This window comes from Corylus avellana, chromosome 7 (assembly GCF_965113065.1).
Source record: "Corylus avellana chromosome 7, dhCorAvel1.hap1.2, whole genome shotgun sequence".
NCBI lineage: Eukaryota > Viridiplantae > Streptophyta > Magnoliopsida > Fagales > Betulaceae > Corylus > Corylus avellana.
Window position 1 is genome coordinate 4,809,945 of NC_142496.1, and position 18,590 is coordinate 4,828,534.

Consider the following 18,590-nt stretch of genomic DNA (forward strand, 5'->3'; position numbering starts at 1 on the left):
ATGCACTAGGAATTTTTCTGGTGTATTCTCACATTCGCTACTAATTTTTTTTGTTTTCTTTTTCTTTTTTCATGCATTTATAACAAACGACAGCGAAATTAATATCGGGAATGGTTGACTTTCCATAGTCAGAGGATTTTTGTTTTTAATATATATACATATATATTCATTCGTTTTTTACCTTTGGCAAGACAGAAATATCTTTCACATCTATTTTGATGTGGGATATATATATATATACACACGCGCGAGGATAAAGAATTTTATTAAGGGTTAAATACTCCAAATACTCCAAAATTTCCTGGAGTTTCACAACTTTATTTTTTTTTCCTTGGGGTTTCATTTTTATCACAGGAGGTCCCTGTGGTTTTGATAAGTGACCAAATTAGTCCATCCGTTAGTTGACCGTTAAACTGACACGTGGACCAATCAGACGTCGACACGTGGCACATATATTAATTTTTTTTTTAATTAAAAAAAAATGTTTTTTTAAAAAAATATTAAAAAAAAAAAAAAAAAAAAAAAAAAAAAAAAAAGGGACGAAACAGAGCCACCCCCTTGACAATTTGGGGGTGGCTCGGCCACCCCCTTTGGCCATGGGGGTGGCCAGGCCACCCCAATCTGGCCGGATGGGGGTGGCCGAGCCACCCCCTGGGCACCAGGGGGTGGCTTGGCCACCCCCTTGGGCTCCAAGGGGGTGGCCGAAACCACCCCCGGTACCCACTGGAGGTGGCTCGGCCACCCCCATGGAGCCTTGGGGGTGGCCGAAACCACCCCCAATGGTGGTTGGGGGTGGTTTCGGCCACCCCCAAGGCTCCATGGGGGTGGCCGAGCCACCCCCAAATTGCCAAGGGGGTGGCCGAGCCACCCCCTGTTTCGTCCCATTTTTCTTTTTTTTTTCTTTTTAAATTAAAAAAAAAAAAATTAATATATGTGTCACGTGTCGACGTCTGATTGGTCCACGTGTCAGTCCGTACAGTCAATTAACGGATGGACTAATTTGGTCACTTATCAAAACCACAGGGACCTCCTGTGATAAAAATGAAACCCCAGGGGGGAAAAAATAAAGTTGTGAAACCCCATTGACTAATTTAGTATTTAACCCTTTTATTAATTAGTGTGGAGAAGTCTTATAATTTGTGAGCTTCCATTTAAGTATAAATTTAAATAATTTGGTAGGAAAAACCAATTACCCTCAATTTATAAACTTATAAAATTACGTAATTACCCTCAATTTCATAAGTTTTAATGAGAACAAAATTAGAATAGACAGCATCAAAATCCCACGTGAGATGCATGAAATGATTTTCGTCCAATTATAAGTAAATTAGTAACGGAGGGTATGAATTGAAAATTTTTGAAACTTTAAGGGTGTACATTGCCAATTTTTAAACATATAAGTTCGAATTAAAAAACTCCTGAAACTTCATAAGGGTAAAGTGAAATTTCCCTAGTAAATAAAGCTTATATCAAGTTGATCCCAACTCCCTAGGATACAAATAATCAAATATTATCTTAAAGTTGCTTGTGGTACGTTTCATTTTCAAATCCATCCTTTCGTTTAATTTTGTACAAATTTGTCCTTCTTTTCTAGGAATTCCTTACAAAATTACAGTTTTACTCCTAAATTAATAAAAATAAAATAAAAAACAACACACAAATGTGTCACATCATATTTTTTATTTTTATTTAGGAGTGGAAGTATCATTTTGTAAGGACAAACACACACATTATATATATCAAAACATATGTAAATTGTTTTGCTATCAATTATCATCATGGAGCTGCATTTCCCCCAAGTTTCCTTGCATAAGAGGAAGAAGCCAAAACATGAACATATATAGAGGAAGCTGCTAGGAAATTGACATGAAAGTGGCCACCAATATTGCTTAGGCAGTCAGAATCATTACAAAATCTAACTGGGATATACATCCAAATTTATTTTATAGGCCAATCAATTTTTCATTCGGAAGGTCTCAAAATATAAATGAAGGTTCAAATTTAACTTTATTAATAAGGGTCAAGCTTAATTTTTAATCCTAAAAATCAACTTAATAAAAAAAATTAAAAGAAAATTTGAAAACCAAAGCTTTCCTTCATCTAAATGTAGTTCCATCGCTATATATGTTGCATGCATATCGGGTTCGTTGACGCTGCGATGAACTTTTCGAAAGAACTAGACTGAAATAAGCTTCGAAAGCCGACGAACAAGCTTGGAAATGATCAACCATGTGTCATTTGTGATTTTGTAATCTTTTTGTTTTTGGCTTCCTCAGGATTCCATGAACAATAGGAGGAAAACCCAAAAACATGACAAAACAAGGTGTGTTAACATAGGAAGCTGCTAGGAAATTGTTATGCGGTACCCTTGCCTATATAAGACCAAGAATTACTCTATCCCAGTTATCATAAAGTCCCATATCGCTTAGATATCGCCAAAGCTCTGTTGTTTGCTTGCATGCATGTCATGGCTGGTTTTTGTGACCATGCCATAGCCATGTCCATGAGCCTTCTCTGCATGGTTTTTTTCTGTGTTTGCTTTCTTTCTATATCAGCTGAGCTTCAGAGGTTTGAACAACCCATTAAACCCAATGGCTCCCTAAGCTTTTTGGTGGTTGGAGATTGGGGAAGAAGAGGATATTTCAATCAATCTAAAGTTGCTGATCAGGTTACATTTTTCTTCCCTGAATTATAATTACAACTGCAATTAATTTTTCTTAATTAACTTTCAACGGTAACAATTCTACCGCAGAGGCTCTGGTTTCCATTTGTATTGAATTCTCAATGCATATAATATGTTGTAGATGGGGAGGATCGGGGAGAAGTTGGGCATAGATTTTGTGGTCTCTACTGGAGACAATTTTTATGAGGATGGACTCACCAGCATAAATGACCCTGTGTTTGAGAAGTCATTCACCAAAATCTACTCTGCTAAGAGCCTGCAAAAGCAATGGTACAGTGGTAAATTCTCAGGAACACATATACACATACATGTACTTATTGGGTTTGGCTTAGGTCCAATTCAAGTTGAAACTAGATCAGTTGGAATTAGAATATGTGTCCCATAACAGGACACAAGGAGTACATGCTCCAATCCTAATGGGTCCAATTTCAATTTTTTATTTTTTATTTTTTATTTTTTATTTATTCAGGTTCAGTTTCAGTTGGAACTAGATCTGTTGGGATTGCAATGTGCATGACACAAATTTCCTTTTCTGTCTTACAAAAAATACATGTCTCAATTTCAATGGGTCCAGTTGCAATTAGAACTAGATCAGTTGGAATTATAATGTGTTCCTTAACAGGGCACAAGGAATACATGTCTCAATTTCAACGAGTTCAGTTTCAGTTGGAATTGAAACCATTAGGATTGGAATATGTGTCTCATAACATGACAAAAGGAATATATGTTCTAATTTCAATGGATTTAGTTTTAGTTGGAACTAGATCCGTTGGGATTAGAATGTGTCCCATAATAGGACACAAAGAATACATATCTCAATCCCAATAGGTTTAGTTTCTTTTAAAACTAGATCCATTGAAACTGAAATATATGTTCCATAAAAGTACACAATGAATATATATCACAATTCCAACGAGTCTAGTTTCAATTAGAATTGAACCCGTTACAATTGAAATATGTGTTCCATAACATGACAAGGAATACATATTCTAATCTCAATGGGTTCAATTTCAATTGGAACTAGAACCGTCGGGATTAGAATATGTCTCATAACAGGACACATGATACATGTCTCAATCTCAACAGGTTCAATTTCAATTAGAACTAGATTTGTTAGACTTGGAATATGTGTCCCATAACAACACAAGGAATACATGTCTCAATCCCAACAGGTCCAGTTTCAAGTAAAAGTGAACCCGTTAAAATTGCATAACTGATAACATGACACAAGAAATACATGTCACAATTGCAACGGGTCGACTTCTAGTCCTAAGTTGAATTTGCACGCATACATATGACCCTTTTGTCCCTTTCCCCATCTAACGTTCTAAGAAACAAAAACCATATGTGTTCCAGTTTTGGGCAACCACGATTATAGAGGAGATGTTGAGGCACAATTGAACCCAATTTTTGGGAAAGTTGATAGCCGATGGTTTTGTCAAAGGTCCTTCGTTATCAACTCAGGTAAGAAAAATGCCATTTTCTAAGCTCCCCTTTCGGATGTACCTTCAATTTACTTCAAATAAATGAACGTTTTATAGTTCATTTTTCTTGTAATTCTTAGAAATTGTGGAGATTTTCTTCGTGGACACAACTCCTTTCGTTGATAAGTACTTCTTGAGGCCGAAGCACCATACTTATGATTGGAGAGGTGTACTTCCCAGGAAAGAATACCTCACAAAGCTCTCAAAGGTAATTCAAATGATTGGAAACAAAATCATTTTCTTCTTTATATCAAAGATCAAACAGATTCATTTGGCTTCAAAATCAGGATCTTGATTCCGCGTTGGGAGATTCAACGGCAAACTGGAAAATTGTCGTTGGACATCATACTGTCAGAAGCATAGGGCATCATGGAGACACCATGGAGCTTGTAATGCAGCTTCTACCAATACTAGAGGTAAATCTTATACTTCGCACGCACACACGTGCCTGCAGCATGTGTGCGTGCGTGCAAGAGAGAGAGGAACATTGATGCAGCTTCTGAAACAAATTTCATCTTATATGACGTACAGGAGCACAGTGTTGATATGTACATAAATGGGCATGACCATTGCTTGGAACACTTAACAAGCACTAGCAGGTATACACAATCAACCAAACCTTAATATGTCAGAGAGAACTAAAAAGTCTTTTATCAAGACCAGTAATGTAACTTGATATTCATGCAGCAACATCCAATTTCTAACCAGCGGAGGTGGTTCAAAGGCATGGAAAGGTAATATCGGCAAATTCCAAGACCCAGTGAAATTTTACTACGATGGGCAGGGATTTATGTCAGTTGAACTTAAGCAGGCTGAAGCAAAGATTGTATTCTATGACATATTTGGCAAAGTTCTGCATAATTTTGATCTATCCAAGGAGCTCTACTCCAACATGTAGAGATATATTCAGAATATGATGATGTCTCTTATCTCTAATAAATGAATTTCATAACTCATCCCTTAACAATTTGTGCTTGCACTGCAGTTTGCAACAGTTTCTCTCATCTGTTTTTGCTATTAAAAGATAAGAAAGAACCAATCCACATGCATCCTAACAACATAACACACATTTTCTGTGCCTATAAGAATAAACAATGAGACACAAACATTCAAGTACATTTCACATAGAAAACCTGTCTATAGCTGCACAATCCTGAAATCCAACGACTTTGTTCCTTACGAAGATCAGAATAAAAATTGTTATGTACAGAACAATTAGCTCCAAATTTCTTGGTACCCATCACCAAAATTACACTCAAAACAAGCTTGGTCAGTTGTGCCTCCACTAGCAATTTGCTTTGGCAGGGATATATGGGAACATAACTCAATTCATAACAAAATGGTACCTTGAATCCACGTAGCTCTCAACATCCCAGAGAAAAGAACCAAAAGTCACTGCCTCCAAGACAAGTCTCTTCAAACCACCAAAGCTAATCTTGATGAGTTCATCCTTGGAAGAATCCACCGTCCCCTGAGGTGTTATAACAATCTCAGGTCTTCCAAACAATGCCTCTGTATGCTTCTCAATGATGCTAACAGCCTCTTTGGATCTTATTGTGGCATATCTCTGAAGCGTCTCCCCATCAAAAGACATTACATAAGTTCTCAGACGAGAAGCCTTTAACCCATGACCAAAACCCCCAGGACTGATGCCACCGGCCCAGGAAGAGACTTCCGCTTCGGGATGGGATGATGCAGCCCGGTGAGAGACCTCCTCACCACTGGGTCTCATGTCTCCCCCCACAGCAGGCTGAATATTACTCTCTTCCTCATCCGATGCATTTGGAAGGACTTTCATTGTCTTCTCAAGCTGAAACCTCTGGTCAACACGCTTGAGGAAATATCCATACATCACAGATGCTGCATAGACTTGACCAACCCTGAGTTTGCTTATCTGCGCAACAGAGGTTGAATCACCTGCACGGTTCCCCAGAATCAGAGCTAGGTGGTTCTGGATCATCTCATACGCTTCAGGAGAGTGGAGCTCCTCAAGCTTCTCATCTTGGCTTGGCCAAATATCAACTCGGCCAGAAGTATCCGAGGAAGAGGGGGGGGCTATGGCGGGTATCAAAGAAACATTAGCATCCATGAATTTCTGCACCACCAATGCATATAAGATTTCTTCCAAAGCCTTTCTCCTTTCGATAGCCTTAACCTCAGCGATTCTCCTGACAATTTCAAAACACCATCAACACAATCAATATTTTCTCTTCAAAATTACAATTCTTTATTCAGTTCTCAAAGAAATTAATGGAAAGTGACAAAAAGAACGTTAAAAATTCTGCTTCTTTTTTTAAAAAAATTTCTGCCCAGTGTTTAATGATCAATCTAAGGACAATCCTACTAATAATAATGCAAAAAATATGCATGAAATTGAAATTTTTAACTACTCTACACTTTTTACAATTAACATGGGAATTTGTATCTCGAGAACTCGAAAAGAAAGTAATAACAAAATTCGTATGCAATTGACACTAGTTGATTGTGAAATGTTAAACCAACCTGTATAGAACTAAGTCAGTCCCAGAAGCAGAAGGCTCCTCCTTTTTCTCAGCATCACGATCAGTTTGGAGCTGTTCAAGCTGCTGCTCAACAGCAGCAGGCACAAGATGCGGGTGGCTTATTAGGATCTGTGACAGAAACTGACCAATCGGAGACTCCATCTGAAGCGGAGCAATTGGAGCACTCGATCCTGATGAGTCAGGAGACAATGACGCCCTCACCACCAGGCATCTCCTGCTTCCAAAACCCACTCTACGATGTCCTAACTTTGGGTGAGAAATTGAAGCGCAATGCTGCAAAGCATCAATCACATGAAAAATTAATCAAATTCTGATGCACAAAGAGAAAAAAAGGTGAGGCAAACCAACTATGATAGACCAAGCAGCCTCCATATGTAAAAGTAATACACATATTTCATCCGAAAGAGGATATTCAAACTTTTTTTGTTTTTGGATGGCTAAACATTCTTCATACCCTCATACAGGATTGAATTCATGACCTCACCCTTCACCCTTATATGAACTAGTAATGCACATGTTTCACCCAAAAAGAGGAAGGGAAAAAAAAAAAGTCTCCAAACTTTTTCTTCTTTATTTTTGGATAAGTAAACTTTACTCATGCACTCATATGGGATTGGATCCACCACCTCACTCTTCACCATATTTTCTAATTTTCACATGCACTAACTATATTTGTGCCTTGGGGGTGTCTACACTTGGATAAACGCACGCAGGATTCTATGCTCGAGTTCGAGCCTGCTGAGGAGCTTCAGGATATGTTCTCAAAAGACGCTCATATCAAAGAGTCTAAGCTACGAAATAAAACCGAGTGGTTGATATTTTTCAAGCAAAGGGAAAATTGAGCGCACAAGAATTCCTGCTCTTAATCCAAAACGAACCCAAAAACACATATTTCTCTACTCTAAAAATTCAAACAAAGAAAACAAGTGTGAAAAAAAAAATCCCAAAACAACCAATCAAAAACCCATGCAAAGGCGTTCCTTTGGCCCATTTTTGGGCCTCTTTAAACAGGGTTTCATTGCATTCATCAGACAACCATGCATAAACCTTAAATCCATCAAACCCCAAAACAAAAACGTTCGCATACCTTAATCGAGGGCAGGAACTTGGTACCGAAACGCACGAAACCGGGCCCGTTCGCAGTCAAAACACCCGATCTACCAGCAGAGTTGGACAGTCCAGATACGCCAAATGGAGATCGGACGACCGTCGCCGTCACTGATTCCATCCTCACCTCTCTGCAAAGCCCAAAAAAATCCCCCAAACATTCATAGAATTAGGAAGAAAAAAAAAAAAAACGAAAAATAACCCAAAAATGAAACAGATTGAATTAGGCAATACAATACCTTGGAAGCAGAAAGTAGGTGGGGAAGATAAACCCTAGAAAGTCACAGAAGAAAGAGAGAGAGATGAAGAATTTACAGGTGTGGATATCTTCTGCGTTGTTTGTTGGGCGAAAATCAGAGGTTTCTTCTATAATATACACGTTGTGATACACGTTGTTAAGGCGTGGGAAAAATAAATGCCCCTGGTGTTTCGGTTTATTACGCCGAAAACTTTCTTTTGGGTTTTGTCGTGTTGCAATTTTTATATGTATTTTTAAAAATTATTTTAATATAGTAAAGATACTTTATTTAAAATAAAAAATAAAATACTTTATTTCTAATATACTTTATGTCTTAGAAATTATTTTCTAATACGTGTATTTTGAGATAGAACCAAAAACATAAGCTACGTTTGGCAAGGGGAAGCCCCGCACTGTAGCTGGAACGGTACTGTTCTAGTTACAGTGCAATCTGACACCAATCTTGACTTTGTAATTTTTTTTTAAAAAAAAAAAAAAAACAAAACAAAAAAAAAGTATTAAAATTGGGTTAAAAATTGCTGCACGTGAATTTTTTTTTTTAATTTTTTTTTTCAAAGCAAAAAAAGAAAGGGAGGAGAACGATGGGGTGGCTCCAGCCACCCCTTGGCCAAAATGGGGTGGCCGGACCACCCCATTTTTGGCCAAGGGGTATGGGGTGGCCGAAACTACCCCAGCCCTTTGGGGGTGCTCCAGCCACCCCCAAATACACCCCTTCCTTTTTTCTTTTTTTCTTTTTTTTTTGGCCAAGGGGGTGGCCGGACCACCCCCTTGGCCAAAAATGGGGTGGTCCGGCCACCCCATTTTGGCCAAGGGGTGGCTGGAACCACCCCATCTTTCCCCTCTGTTTTCTTATTTATTTTTTTTTTTTTTAATATTTTGCTTAAAAAAAAAAAAAAAAAAAAAGCTGGCCAAATGTCAGCCCCGCACTGTAGCTGGAACAAACATAAGTTTGTTCCAAACATAGCTATATAGATGAAGTATAGAGAACTCGTGGTAAGTACTATAATTTTTTTACAAACAAACATAACATTTTACATAAGTGTTACATGACATAAAATGAGCGGAAAAAAAAAAATTGATAGTAAATTGTTTACGTGGTAAGTGTCACCTTTATTACCACGTTAGTTTACGAAAATTGTAAGAGAGTAACTTTAGGAGTTGGTGTAAACCAACTCTTTTATGCATACTATTCAGCAAGTGACACCTTAGCATTTTAGAATAAACATAAGTTTTTTTAAAAAAAAAAACACTACTACACCAGATTATACTAAATTTTAGAAGAAAAAAAATTAAAAAAACTAATTAATTTTTTTAAAAAAAAAAATTGAAGGTGTGGCACTGGCCACCCATCCTCACTTGGGGTGGCTCTCCAGCCACCCAAGATGGGCAGAGGTGGCCCACACAGCCACCCCCAGCCCATCTGGGGTGGCCAGCAAGCCACCCTCGCCCTCCTGCATATTCCTTAAAAAAAAAAAAAAAAAAATTGAAGAAGCCTAATAATATGGTGTTTTGGTTCTTATTTCACTTAGTACAATAATCCTAGGCCGCCAATTTTTATTGATGGGGGCAAAAAAAAAAAAAATCTACTCCTTATAAAAGTTATCCTTAAATTATAATAACCTAATAAGTAATAACACCTCATTATTGTATTATAAAATATAACAAAAATACAAATAAAATACATTTTGAATAAGGGGAAAATTGAATAAAAGACAAAAGAAAGTAATTACTCCCAATATTAGGGAAGGGATTGTTTGGTCATTGAAGCGTGCAAGCAGAAGATAATTTTGGGGGGTCAATTCTTCGCAAGATCTCTAGGTTGTGTGTAATGGGACCCATCTGGGGGTCACGTGTTTAATTCTTGTATAGCAAGGCGCTTGTGGTGGCCATGAAATTTGGTCTTTGAAAATTCCTTCGGTAAAAGGCCTACGCGTCTCATTTTGAATGGGCCATTTTTTTTGTGGTCGGCTTTGTGCAGTCAGAAATCAACCAAGACAGCCAATCAAAAGGCATGATATTTTTAATATTTATCCTAATACTATTTATAAATAAATAAAAAAGTTTTAATATTTTCTTAAGAAACCGACTTCCATGAATAATATTCGGTATAAATTTTTGTAAATGTTATACACCACTTAATAATTTTCATTAGATTAATATTGTTACAAAAAATCTACAGCAGGAATTAATACTGTACACTTGATTAATTTTAAAATGAATTGCTTTTAAAATTATAATTTGATTAAACTTAATAATGATAAATCATAAGCTCAATAACAATTTTAAAAGCAATATTATTTTTGGAATGACGCAAACGAGACTCCTAACATTACTCTTTACACCATCCAAAGGTGGGCATAGAACAAAAACCCGCCTTCAGAGGAGGGTAATTTTGAGTAATCGTCTACTCGTCCAAAATGGGCGGATTTCGCCTCTACCCGCCTATGTGAGAGCGGTTTTTAACTGTAGAATCTGATCACTCAGATCTTGCTGGGAATTTTCTTTCTTAGGGACTATATAAGCTGAGAATATATTGTTTGGCATGCATAGTTAGTAAAGCTAATACCTAAGATCACAGCTAATATGAGCTTTTGCACTCCAAAAGATAAGCTTCAAACTATGTATAATAGCAACTTCTTTTTATTTATTGTAGCACAATATCTAATTATTTTGTCTTTTAAGGGGTAGCTTAATTCGCAGTGGACCACGCCTCATGAAGCGGATATCACTAGTTCGAATTCCTCCTCCCCCTTCCCTTATGTGAACACATTAAAAAAAAAAAAAAAAAAAAGAAATTCCTGTTATTTTGTTGTGTATTTTTCATCTTTCTCTCTCCCTCTTGTTTTAGGTCGAATTCCAAGGGATCCGGCTTGCATGCGGTAGTCACATGCGGTTGCCCAAAATAGTACCGTTTTCCACTGAATGGTACCATTTTCCACTCTTACAAAGTAGTTTTAAAATACAAATAATATAAAATTCATTAAAACTTAAAAATCATAAAACAATAATAATTAAAAAACTAAAAAATGTTAAAAAAAAAAAAAAAAAAAAAGGAGAACCAGGCAGATTTCAGAGAGAGAAGGAGGCGGAGATTGAGAGAACCGAGAGGCAGAGAGAGAGGAAGAGGTGGCGCCGTGGGCAGTGTTGAGCGGCTGTGATCAACCCCGTTTCGGCAGGAAATAGCCGGATTTGCAGGCGTGCTCCGGTGAACTATTGCCGGAGGCCGGAGGCCTCTAAACTCCAAACTCCATTTCAATTGGTATAAATTATGGGTCCTATTTCAAATGGGTATTGAATTTGGGGGTTTCCTTCTATTGATTTTCTGGATGTAGCTTGAGTTTGTGGATATTTTGTTTGGTTGCTGAGAAAATGTTGGGGAATGGAAAAAAAATGTGTTTTGGAAAGATTGAGAGTTTTAATGGGGTCCTGCTCTTGTTTGATTTCTGGGTAATTCTCAGTGTTAAGGAAGAATGAATTAGTGCTCAATTTTGGGTAATTCTCTGTGTTTTCCTCCAGTTTTCCACCAACCAAACGAAAAAACAGAGCATAACCAAAACCCAAACGACAAGAAAAAAAACCCAGAATACCAACATACCCAAAAGAGAAGAGAATAAGCCTGGTGCAAATCCTGGTTATCCACATGATCCTGAACCTCCACCTAGGCATGGGGCTCTGCCTGTCCTTCCAGCCTTGTAGAGCCACCTTCGTCGCCAGAAACCCCACCACTAAGGACACCCCGAAGAGCACGAGGTGAGAAGAGATCACGGTCCTCCATAGCTGGGGGATTGTGGAGGGATGAAAGTTCACTCTTCGGTAGAAATGGGAGCTAAAATGATTGGTGGGATTTGCCTTTGGGACCATCCCAAGGCCTTTGAGGGTGGCCCGGCCACCCCCAATGGCCATGGGGTGCCCAAATGGGGTGGCCGGCCACCACATTTGGGCAAGGGGTGGCTTTGGGTTTTATATTTTCTTTTTTCATTTTATTTTATTTTTGTTTTAATTTTTTAATATTTTTAGTTTTTTAATGATTGATTTTTTTTATAATTTTTATTTTTTAATGATTTATTTATTATTTTTTAAAAGAAAAGCACTTTTTAGTGCCCAAAATATTGCCGTTTTGGGCAACCGCATGCATGCGGTAGTTTTGACTACCGCATGCAAGCCGGATCCAGTTCCAAGTACTATTACTACTACCACTGCCACTCAATTTCAATGGCTTTTCCTCCGACGCCTTCTCGCCTTCCTTGCCATCGCCACTCTCGGGATCCACCAAACTCATCATTGAACACAACCCAGGCTCCAAATGTTAGAATATATTTAGTCTTGATTAATAATCAAATCATTGTTACCCTTCTTTTTATACTTCTTTTTATTTAGTTTTATACTTCTTTTTATTAAATGAGACACATGTCACATTTTGATTGTGTATAACATAGCTATTAGAAATTAAACGGGATATAGATATAACTTAACCTAACAAATATATGCTTTAAGTGGTTAAGGCTTTGGCTAAACATGTTATTAGACCCTTAAACCCGAACAGTACCTGCGAGTACTGTTCGATTTCCATTCACAAGTACTTATGGTTAACTCCAAAGCTTACTCTGTTTGGGAATATGTTATAATCGATCATGGTGAAATTGTAATAACTGATTCATATGGGGTGTCAAAACTTCACAAAATGATTGTAATGACCTGGACATATAATGATTTCAGATTTTGTTTAACTTTAATTCTTTTATGGCAGATCGATCTATTACTTTTTTTTCTTTTCTTTTTTTAATTAAAGCGGGAAAGGGGGAAAAGGGAAAATCCATCTATTAGTTAAGTTGAATACAACATACTAAGATTTAACGTGACAATTAACAATTAGTTGTGACATAGATTTATATATGCATTGAACGGTTTTTGTCAAATAGCTGACCAAGGTAGGAATTTGAAATAGATAGTTTATTCCATAAATCTTTTAAGATACTTTTTCGTATCCAAAAAATCAGTTTGGAACAAAATGCAAACCCCAATTGACTAAATAAATGATGGGGAAAATGCACATTACTCTCGTAATGGAAATTAACCTCCAATGTTTAAAAATTGGTAATGTATTCTAATAAAGTATAAAAAATTTATAATGTAATCCATCCATCAATAATTTTCATTTTCTCTAACAGAAATTATTGAAATGACATAATTGCCCTTATATTTAAAAAAATAATAATATTAAAAAAAAAATGCGGGTGGTCCATGGCCAAAGGGGTGGCCATATTTTATTTTATTTTTAATTATTTGTTTTCTGATTTTTGTTTTTTTAATTATTGGTAATTTTGGAGTTTTGTCAAAAAATATGGGGCAATTTTGAAAAGTATAGACAAACAAATGCATGTGAACTACACATGTGAAACTTTCAGTTAAATTAGATGGGAATGGCTAACAGATGTGTCACATTGTAAAAATTTTGATATTTTGTTTTGTTGGGATACATTATCAAACTGCATTTTCCCCATAAATAATTTACCCTATATTGTACCACAAATTTGATCAACGATTCAAATAATTTTGATAGGGTGCTATCATGTTGCAAATAATCAATTCATTACGAGTAAAAAAATGGGTATAAAATCCCTGCAATTTTGATAGCATGTTGTCATGTTATAACCACTAATTTGATCTCTAGAAAATTCAGTAGCAGCTTGTCAATAAACATTATGGCTATGGGCTTTGCTTTTAACATGATTCATGTCTAAACCACGAAAATAAACAAAAAACATGATCCATGTAGAAAACGACCAACAATTGGAACAAATGGTACATATATATATATATATATATATATATATACCATTTGTTCCAATTGTTGGTCTATATATATATATAAAAGAAATAAGAGAAAAGACAAGAAAAAGTGGATACGATTTTTTTTTTTTCTTTTATTAACAAAAGGGCTGGTTAACCCAGGTTGGGCTAACCAGCCTTTTTGCACATTAAATATAAATAACCCAGGCTGCAATAGTATTATTTCAAAAAAAAAAAAAAAGTTTCCTAAACTCTTCTTTCTTGGGCCACAAGTCACTGCCAAGGCTAGCTACGCTTGCAAAGAGAGAGACCAAGTTGAATTCGCCCGCCATCCGAGATGGCTCAAGTGTGAGTTTTGGGTTTTTTTTTTTTTTTTTTTTTTTGGTTTTCGTAGATTAGTCTATTCAATTGTTAGGGTTTTTTTTTTTTTTTTTTTTTTATGGGTTTTGGAAGATTAGTCTACTCCATTGTTAGGGTTGGGTTTTGGTAGATTAGTCTATTCCTTTTGTTAGGGTTTTTTTTTTTTTTTTTTATGGGTTTTGGTAGATTAGTGTTTTGTCTTTTTCATGTGGGGTTACCGAGATCTATTCCTCTGTTTCTTGAATTTTTTTCTTTGTTGATCATCTCATCTTATTTCTCTGTTATGTCTTCTTCCTCTATATACGCATGCATGCACACAGTACAGCGATTTGGTTCACACATTTGCATTGATGAGTGAAATTTATTTGTTTGTTAATTGGGAATATTTTGTGTCTGTAGCTCTATTGTTAGGGTTTTTTTTTATGGGTTTTGGTAGATCAGTCTATTCCTTTTGTTAGGGTATTTTTTTTATGGGTTTTGGTAGATTAGTGTTTTGTCTTTTTCATGTGGGGTTACCGAGATCTATTCCTCTGTTTCTTGAATTTTTTTCTTTGTTGATCATCTCATCTTATTTCTCTGTTATGTCTTCTTCCTCTATATATGCATGCATGCACACAGTACAGCGATTTAGTTCACACATTTGCATTGATGAGTGAAATTTATTTGTTTGTTAATTGGGAATATTTTGTGTCTGTAGCTCTATTGTTAGGGTTTTTTTTATGGGTTTTGGTAGATCAGTCTATTCCTTTTGTTAGGGTTTTTTTTTTATGGGTTTTGGTAGATTAGTGTTTTATCTTTTTCATGTGGGGTTACCGAGATCTATTCCTCTGTTTCTTGAATTTTTTTTCTTTGTTGATCATCTCATCTTATTTCTCTGTTATGTCTTCTTCCTCTATATATGCATGCATGCAAATAGTACAGCAATTTGGTTCACACATTTGCATTGATGAGTGAAATTTATTTGTTTGTTAATTGGGAATATTTTGTGTCTGTAGCTCTATTGTGAAGGTTTTTTTTTATGGGTTTTGGTAGATCAGTCTATTCCTTTTGTTAGGTTTTTTTTTTTTTATGGGTTTCGGTAGATTAGTGTTTTGTCTTTTTTATGTGGGGTTACCGAGATCTATTCCTCTGTTTCTTGAAGTTTTTTCTTTGTTGATCATCTCATCTTATTTCTCTGTTATGTCTTCTTCCTCTATACATGCATGCATGCACACAGTACAACGATTTGGTTCACACATTTGCATTGATGAGTGAAATTTATTTGTTTGTTAATTGGGAATATTTTGTGTCTGTAGCGCTATTGTTAGGATTTTTTTTTTATGGGTTTTGGTAGATCAGTCTATTCCTTTTGTTAGGGTTTTTTTTTATGGGTTTTGGTAGATTAGTGTTTTGTCTTTTTCATGTGGGGTTACTGAGATCTATTCCTCTGTTTCTTGAATTTTTTTCTTTGTTGATCATCTCATCTTATTTCTCTGTTATGTCTTCTTCCTCTATATATGCATGCATGCACACAGTACAGCGATTTGGTTCACACATTTGCATTGATGAGTGAAATTTATTTGTTTGTTAATTGGGAATATTTTGTGTCTGTAGCTCTATTGTTAGGGTTTTTTTTTATGGGTTTTGGTAGATCAGTCTATTCCTTTTGTTAGGGTTTTTTTTTTATGGGTTTTGGTAGATTAGTGTTTTGTCCTTTTCATGTGGGGTTACCGAGATCTATTCCTCTGTTTCTTGAATTTTTTTCTTTGTTGATCATCTCATCTTATTTCTCTGTTATGTCTTCTTCCTCTATATATGCATGCATGCACACAGTACAGCGATTTGGTTCACACATTTGCATTGATGAGTGAAATTTATTTGTTTGTTAATTGGGAATATTTTGTGTATGTAGCTCTATTGTTAGGGTTTTTTTTTATGGGTTTTGGTAGATCAGTCTATTTCTTTTGTTAGGGTTTTTTTTTTATGGGTTTTGGTAGATTAGTGTTTTGTCTTTTTCATGTGGGGTTACCGAGATCCATTCCTCTGTTTCTTGAATTTTTTTCTTTGTTGATCATCTCATCTTATTTCTCTGTTATGTCTTCTTCCTCTATATATGCATGCATGCACACAGTACAGCGATTTGGTTCACACATTTGCATTGATGAGTGAAATTTATTTGTTTGTTAATTGGGAATATTTTGTGTCTGTAGCTCTATTGTTAGGGTTTTTTTTATGGGTTTTGGTAGATCAGTCTATTCCTTTTGTTAGGGTTTTTTTTTTTTTATGGGTTTTGGTAGATTAGTGTTTTGTCTTTTTCATGTGGGGTTACCGAGATCTATTCCTCTGTTTCTTGAATTTTTTTCTTTGTTGATCATCTCATCTTATTTCTCTGTTATGTCTTCTTCCTCTATATATGCATGCATGCACACAGTACAGCGATTTGGTTCACACATTTGCATTGATGAGTGAAATTTATTTGTTTGTTAATTGGGAATATTTTGTGTCTGTAGCTCTATTGTTAGGGTTTTTTTTTTATGGGTTTTGGTAGATTAGTGTTTTGTCCTTTTCATGTGGGGTTACCGAGATCTATTCCTCTGTTTCTTGAATTTTTTTCTTTGTTGATCATCTCATCTTATTTCTCTGTTATGTCTTCTTCCTCTATATATGCATGCATGCACACAGTACAGCGATTTGGTTCACACATTTGCATTGATGAGTGAAATTTATTTGTTTGTTAATTGGGAATATTTTGTGTCTGTAGCTCTATTGTTAGGGTTTTTTTTTTTATGGGTTTTGGTAGATTAGTGTTTTGTCCTTTTCATGTGGGGTTACCGAGATCTATTCCTCTGTTTCTTGAATTTTTTTCTTTGTTGATCATCTCATCTTATTTCTCTGTTATGTCTTCTTCCTCTATATATGCATGCATGCACACAGTACAGCGATTTGGTTCACACATTTGCATTGATGAGTGAAATTTATTTGTTTGTTAATTGGGAATATTTTGTGTATGTAGCTCTATTGTTAGGGTTTTTTTTTATGGGTTTTGGTAGATCAGTCTATTTCTTTTGTTAGGGTTTTTTTTTTTATGGGTTTTGGTAGATTAGTGTTTTGTCTTTTTCATGTGGGGTTACCGAGATCTATTCCTCTGTTTCTTGAATTTTTTTTCTTTGTTGATCATCTCATCTTATTTCTCTGTTATGTCTTCTTCCTCTATATATGCATGCATGCACACAGTATAGCGATTTGGTTCACACATTTGCATTGATGAGTGAAATTTATTTGTTTGTTAATTGGGAATATTTTGTGTCTGTAGCTCTATTGTTAGGGTTTTTTTTTATGGGTTTTGGTAGATCAGTCTATTCCTTTTGTTAGGGTTTTTTTTTTTTATGGGTTTCGGTAGATTAGTGTTTTGTTTTTTTCATGTGGGGTTACCGAGATCTATTCCTCTGTTTCTTGAATTTTTTTTCTTTGTTGATCATCTCATCTTATTTCTTTGTTATGTCTTCTTGATATGCATGCATGCACACAGTACAGCGATTTGGTTCACACATTTGCATTGATGAGTGAAATTTATTTGTTTGTTAATTGGGGATATTTTGTGTCTGTAGCTCTATTGTTAGGTTTTTTTTTTTATGGGTTTTGGTAGATCAGTCAATTCCTTTTGTTAGGGTTTTTTTTTTTTATGGGTTTTGGTAGATTAGTGTTTTGTCTTTTTCATGTGGGGTTACCGAGATCTATTCCTCTATTTCTGGAATTTTTTTCTTTGTTGATCATCTCATCTTATTTCTCTGTTATGTCTTCTTCCTCTATATATGCATGCATGCACACAGTACATCGATTTGGTTCACACATTTGCATTGATGAGTGAAATTTATTTGTTTGTTAATTGGGAATATTTTGTGTCTGTAGCTTTTATTGTTCTTTTTAGGACAGACACTCAATTAGATCTAAAAAATAGGGTTTAAAACTAGACGCTCGGGCGGTGGTGCCTAAAAAATAGGGTTTAGATCTCAATTAGACGCTCAATTAAAACTAGGGTTTCAAGGGCCTGAATTTGTTTGGGGATTTGGTCAGCTCTGGCGGTGGTGTCTCAGCAATGGAGGTGGTTGGGCTGAACAAAACAGGGAAAAAAAAAGTGGGGGGGGGGGGGGGGGGGGGGGGTTGGGTTGGGTGAAGTTTTAACTAAAAAACTTAAAAGGGATCATGACTTCTTTAATTATTCTAGGATTTGATTATGACTTTTTTAAATTTTAGGGATCAAATTAGAACTTTGTAAATTGTAAGGGACACAAATAGGTGTTTGTGCTTCTTTTTTGTCATGATATTTGGAAACAGTCTGATTGGATATATATATATATATATATATATATATATATAAGTTTTATGCTGTCTACCTTCTCTAATTA

General features: G+C 35.8%; 2 protein-coding genes across 2 annotated transcripts; one reads left to right on the forward strand and one right to left on the reverse strand.

Annotated features, from left to right (window-relative positions):
- The first annotated feature begins 2,421 nt into the window (after positions 1 to 2,421).
- LOC132183834 (purple acid phosphatase 3) lies at positions 2,422 to 5,123 on the forward strand. The gene is made up of 7 exons (XM_059597285.2): positions 2,422 to 2,668; positions 2,805 to 2,961; positions 4,040 to 4,147; positions 4,248 to 4,375; positions 4,455 to 4,583; positions 4,699 to 4,766; positions 4,855 to 5,123. The coding sequence occupies exons 1-7, from the start codon at positions 2,459 to 2,461 to the stop codon at positions 5,063 to 5,065; spliced, it is 1,011 nt and encodes a 336-aa protein (XP_059453268.2). The 5' UTR covers positions 2,422 to 2,458; the 3' UTR covers positions 5,066 to 5,123.
- Positions 5,124 to 5,216: 93 nt separating this feature from the next.
- Positions 5,217 to 8,155, reverse strand: LOC132183833 (alanine-tRNA ligase, putative (DUF760)). Its single transcript, XM_059597284.2, has 4 exons — positions 8,036 to 8,155; positions 7,777 to 7,927; positions 6,670 to 6,962; positions 5,217 to 6,335 (listed from the first exon to the last, which is right to left on the reverse strand). Exons 2-4 carry the CDS (start codon positions 7,915 to 7,917, stop codon positions 5,492 to 5,494), a joined length of 1,278 nt encoding a protein of 425 aa, XP_059453267.2. The 5' UTR covers positions 7,918 to 7,927; positions 8,036 to 8,155; the 3' UTR covers positions 5,217 to 5,491.
- Between the last annotated feature and the right edge of the window lie 10,435 nt (positions 8,156 to 18,590).

Coding starts and splice junctions, on each gene's coding strand:
- LOC132183833 (XM_059597284.2), bottom strand. CDS start 7,917: ATGGAATCAGTGACGGCGACGGTCGTCCGATCTCCATTTGGCGTATCT. Junction 6,963..7,776: donor AGTTCCTGCCCTCGATTAAG/GTATGCGAACGT, acceptor GATGCTTTGCAG/CATTGCGCTTCAATTTCTCA. Junction 6,336..6,669: donor ACTGACTTAGTTCTATACAG/GTTGGTTTAACA, acceptor TGAAATTGTCAG/GAGAATCGCTGAGGTTAAGG.
- LOC132183834 (XM_059597285.2), top strand. CDS start 2,459: ATGCATGTCATGGCTGGTTTTTGTGACCATGCCATAGCCATGTCCATG. Junction 2,962..4,039: donor GCAAAAGCAATGGTACAGTG/GTAAATTCTCAG, acceptor TATGTGTTCCAG/TTTTGGGCAACCACGATTAT. Junction 4,584..4,698: donor AGCTTCTACCAATACTAGAG/GTAAATCTTATA, acceptor TATGACGTACAG/GAGCACAGTGTTGATATGTA.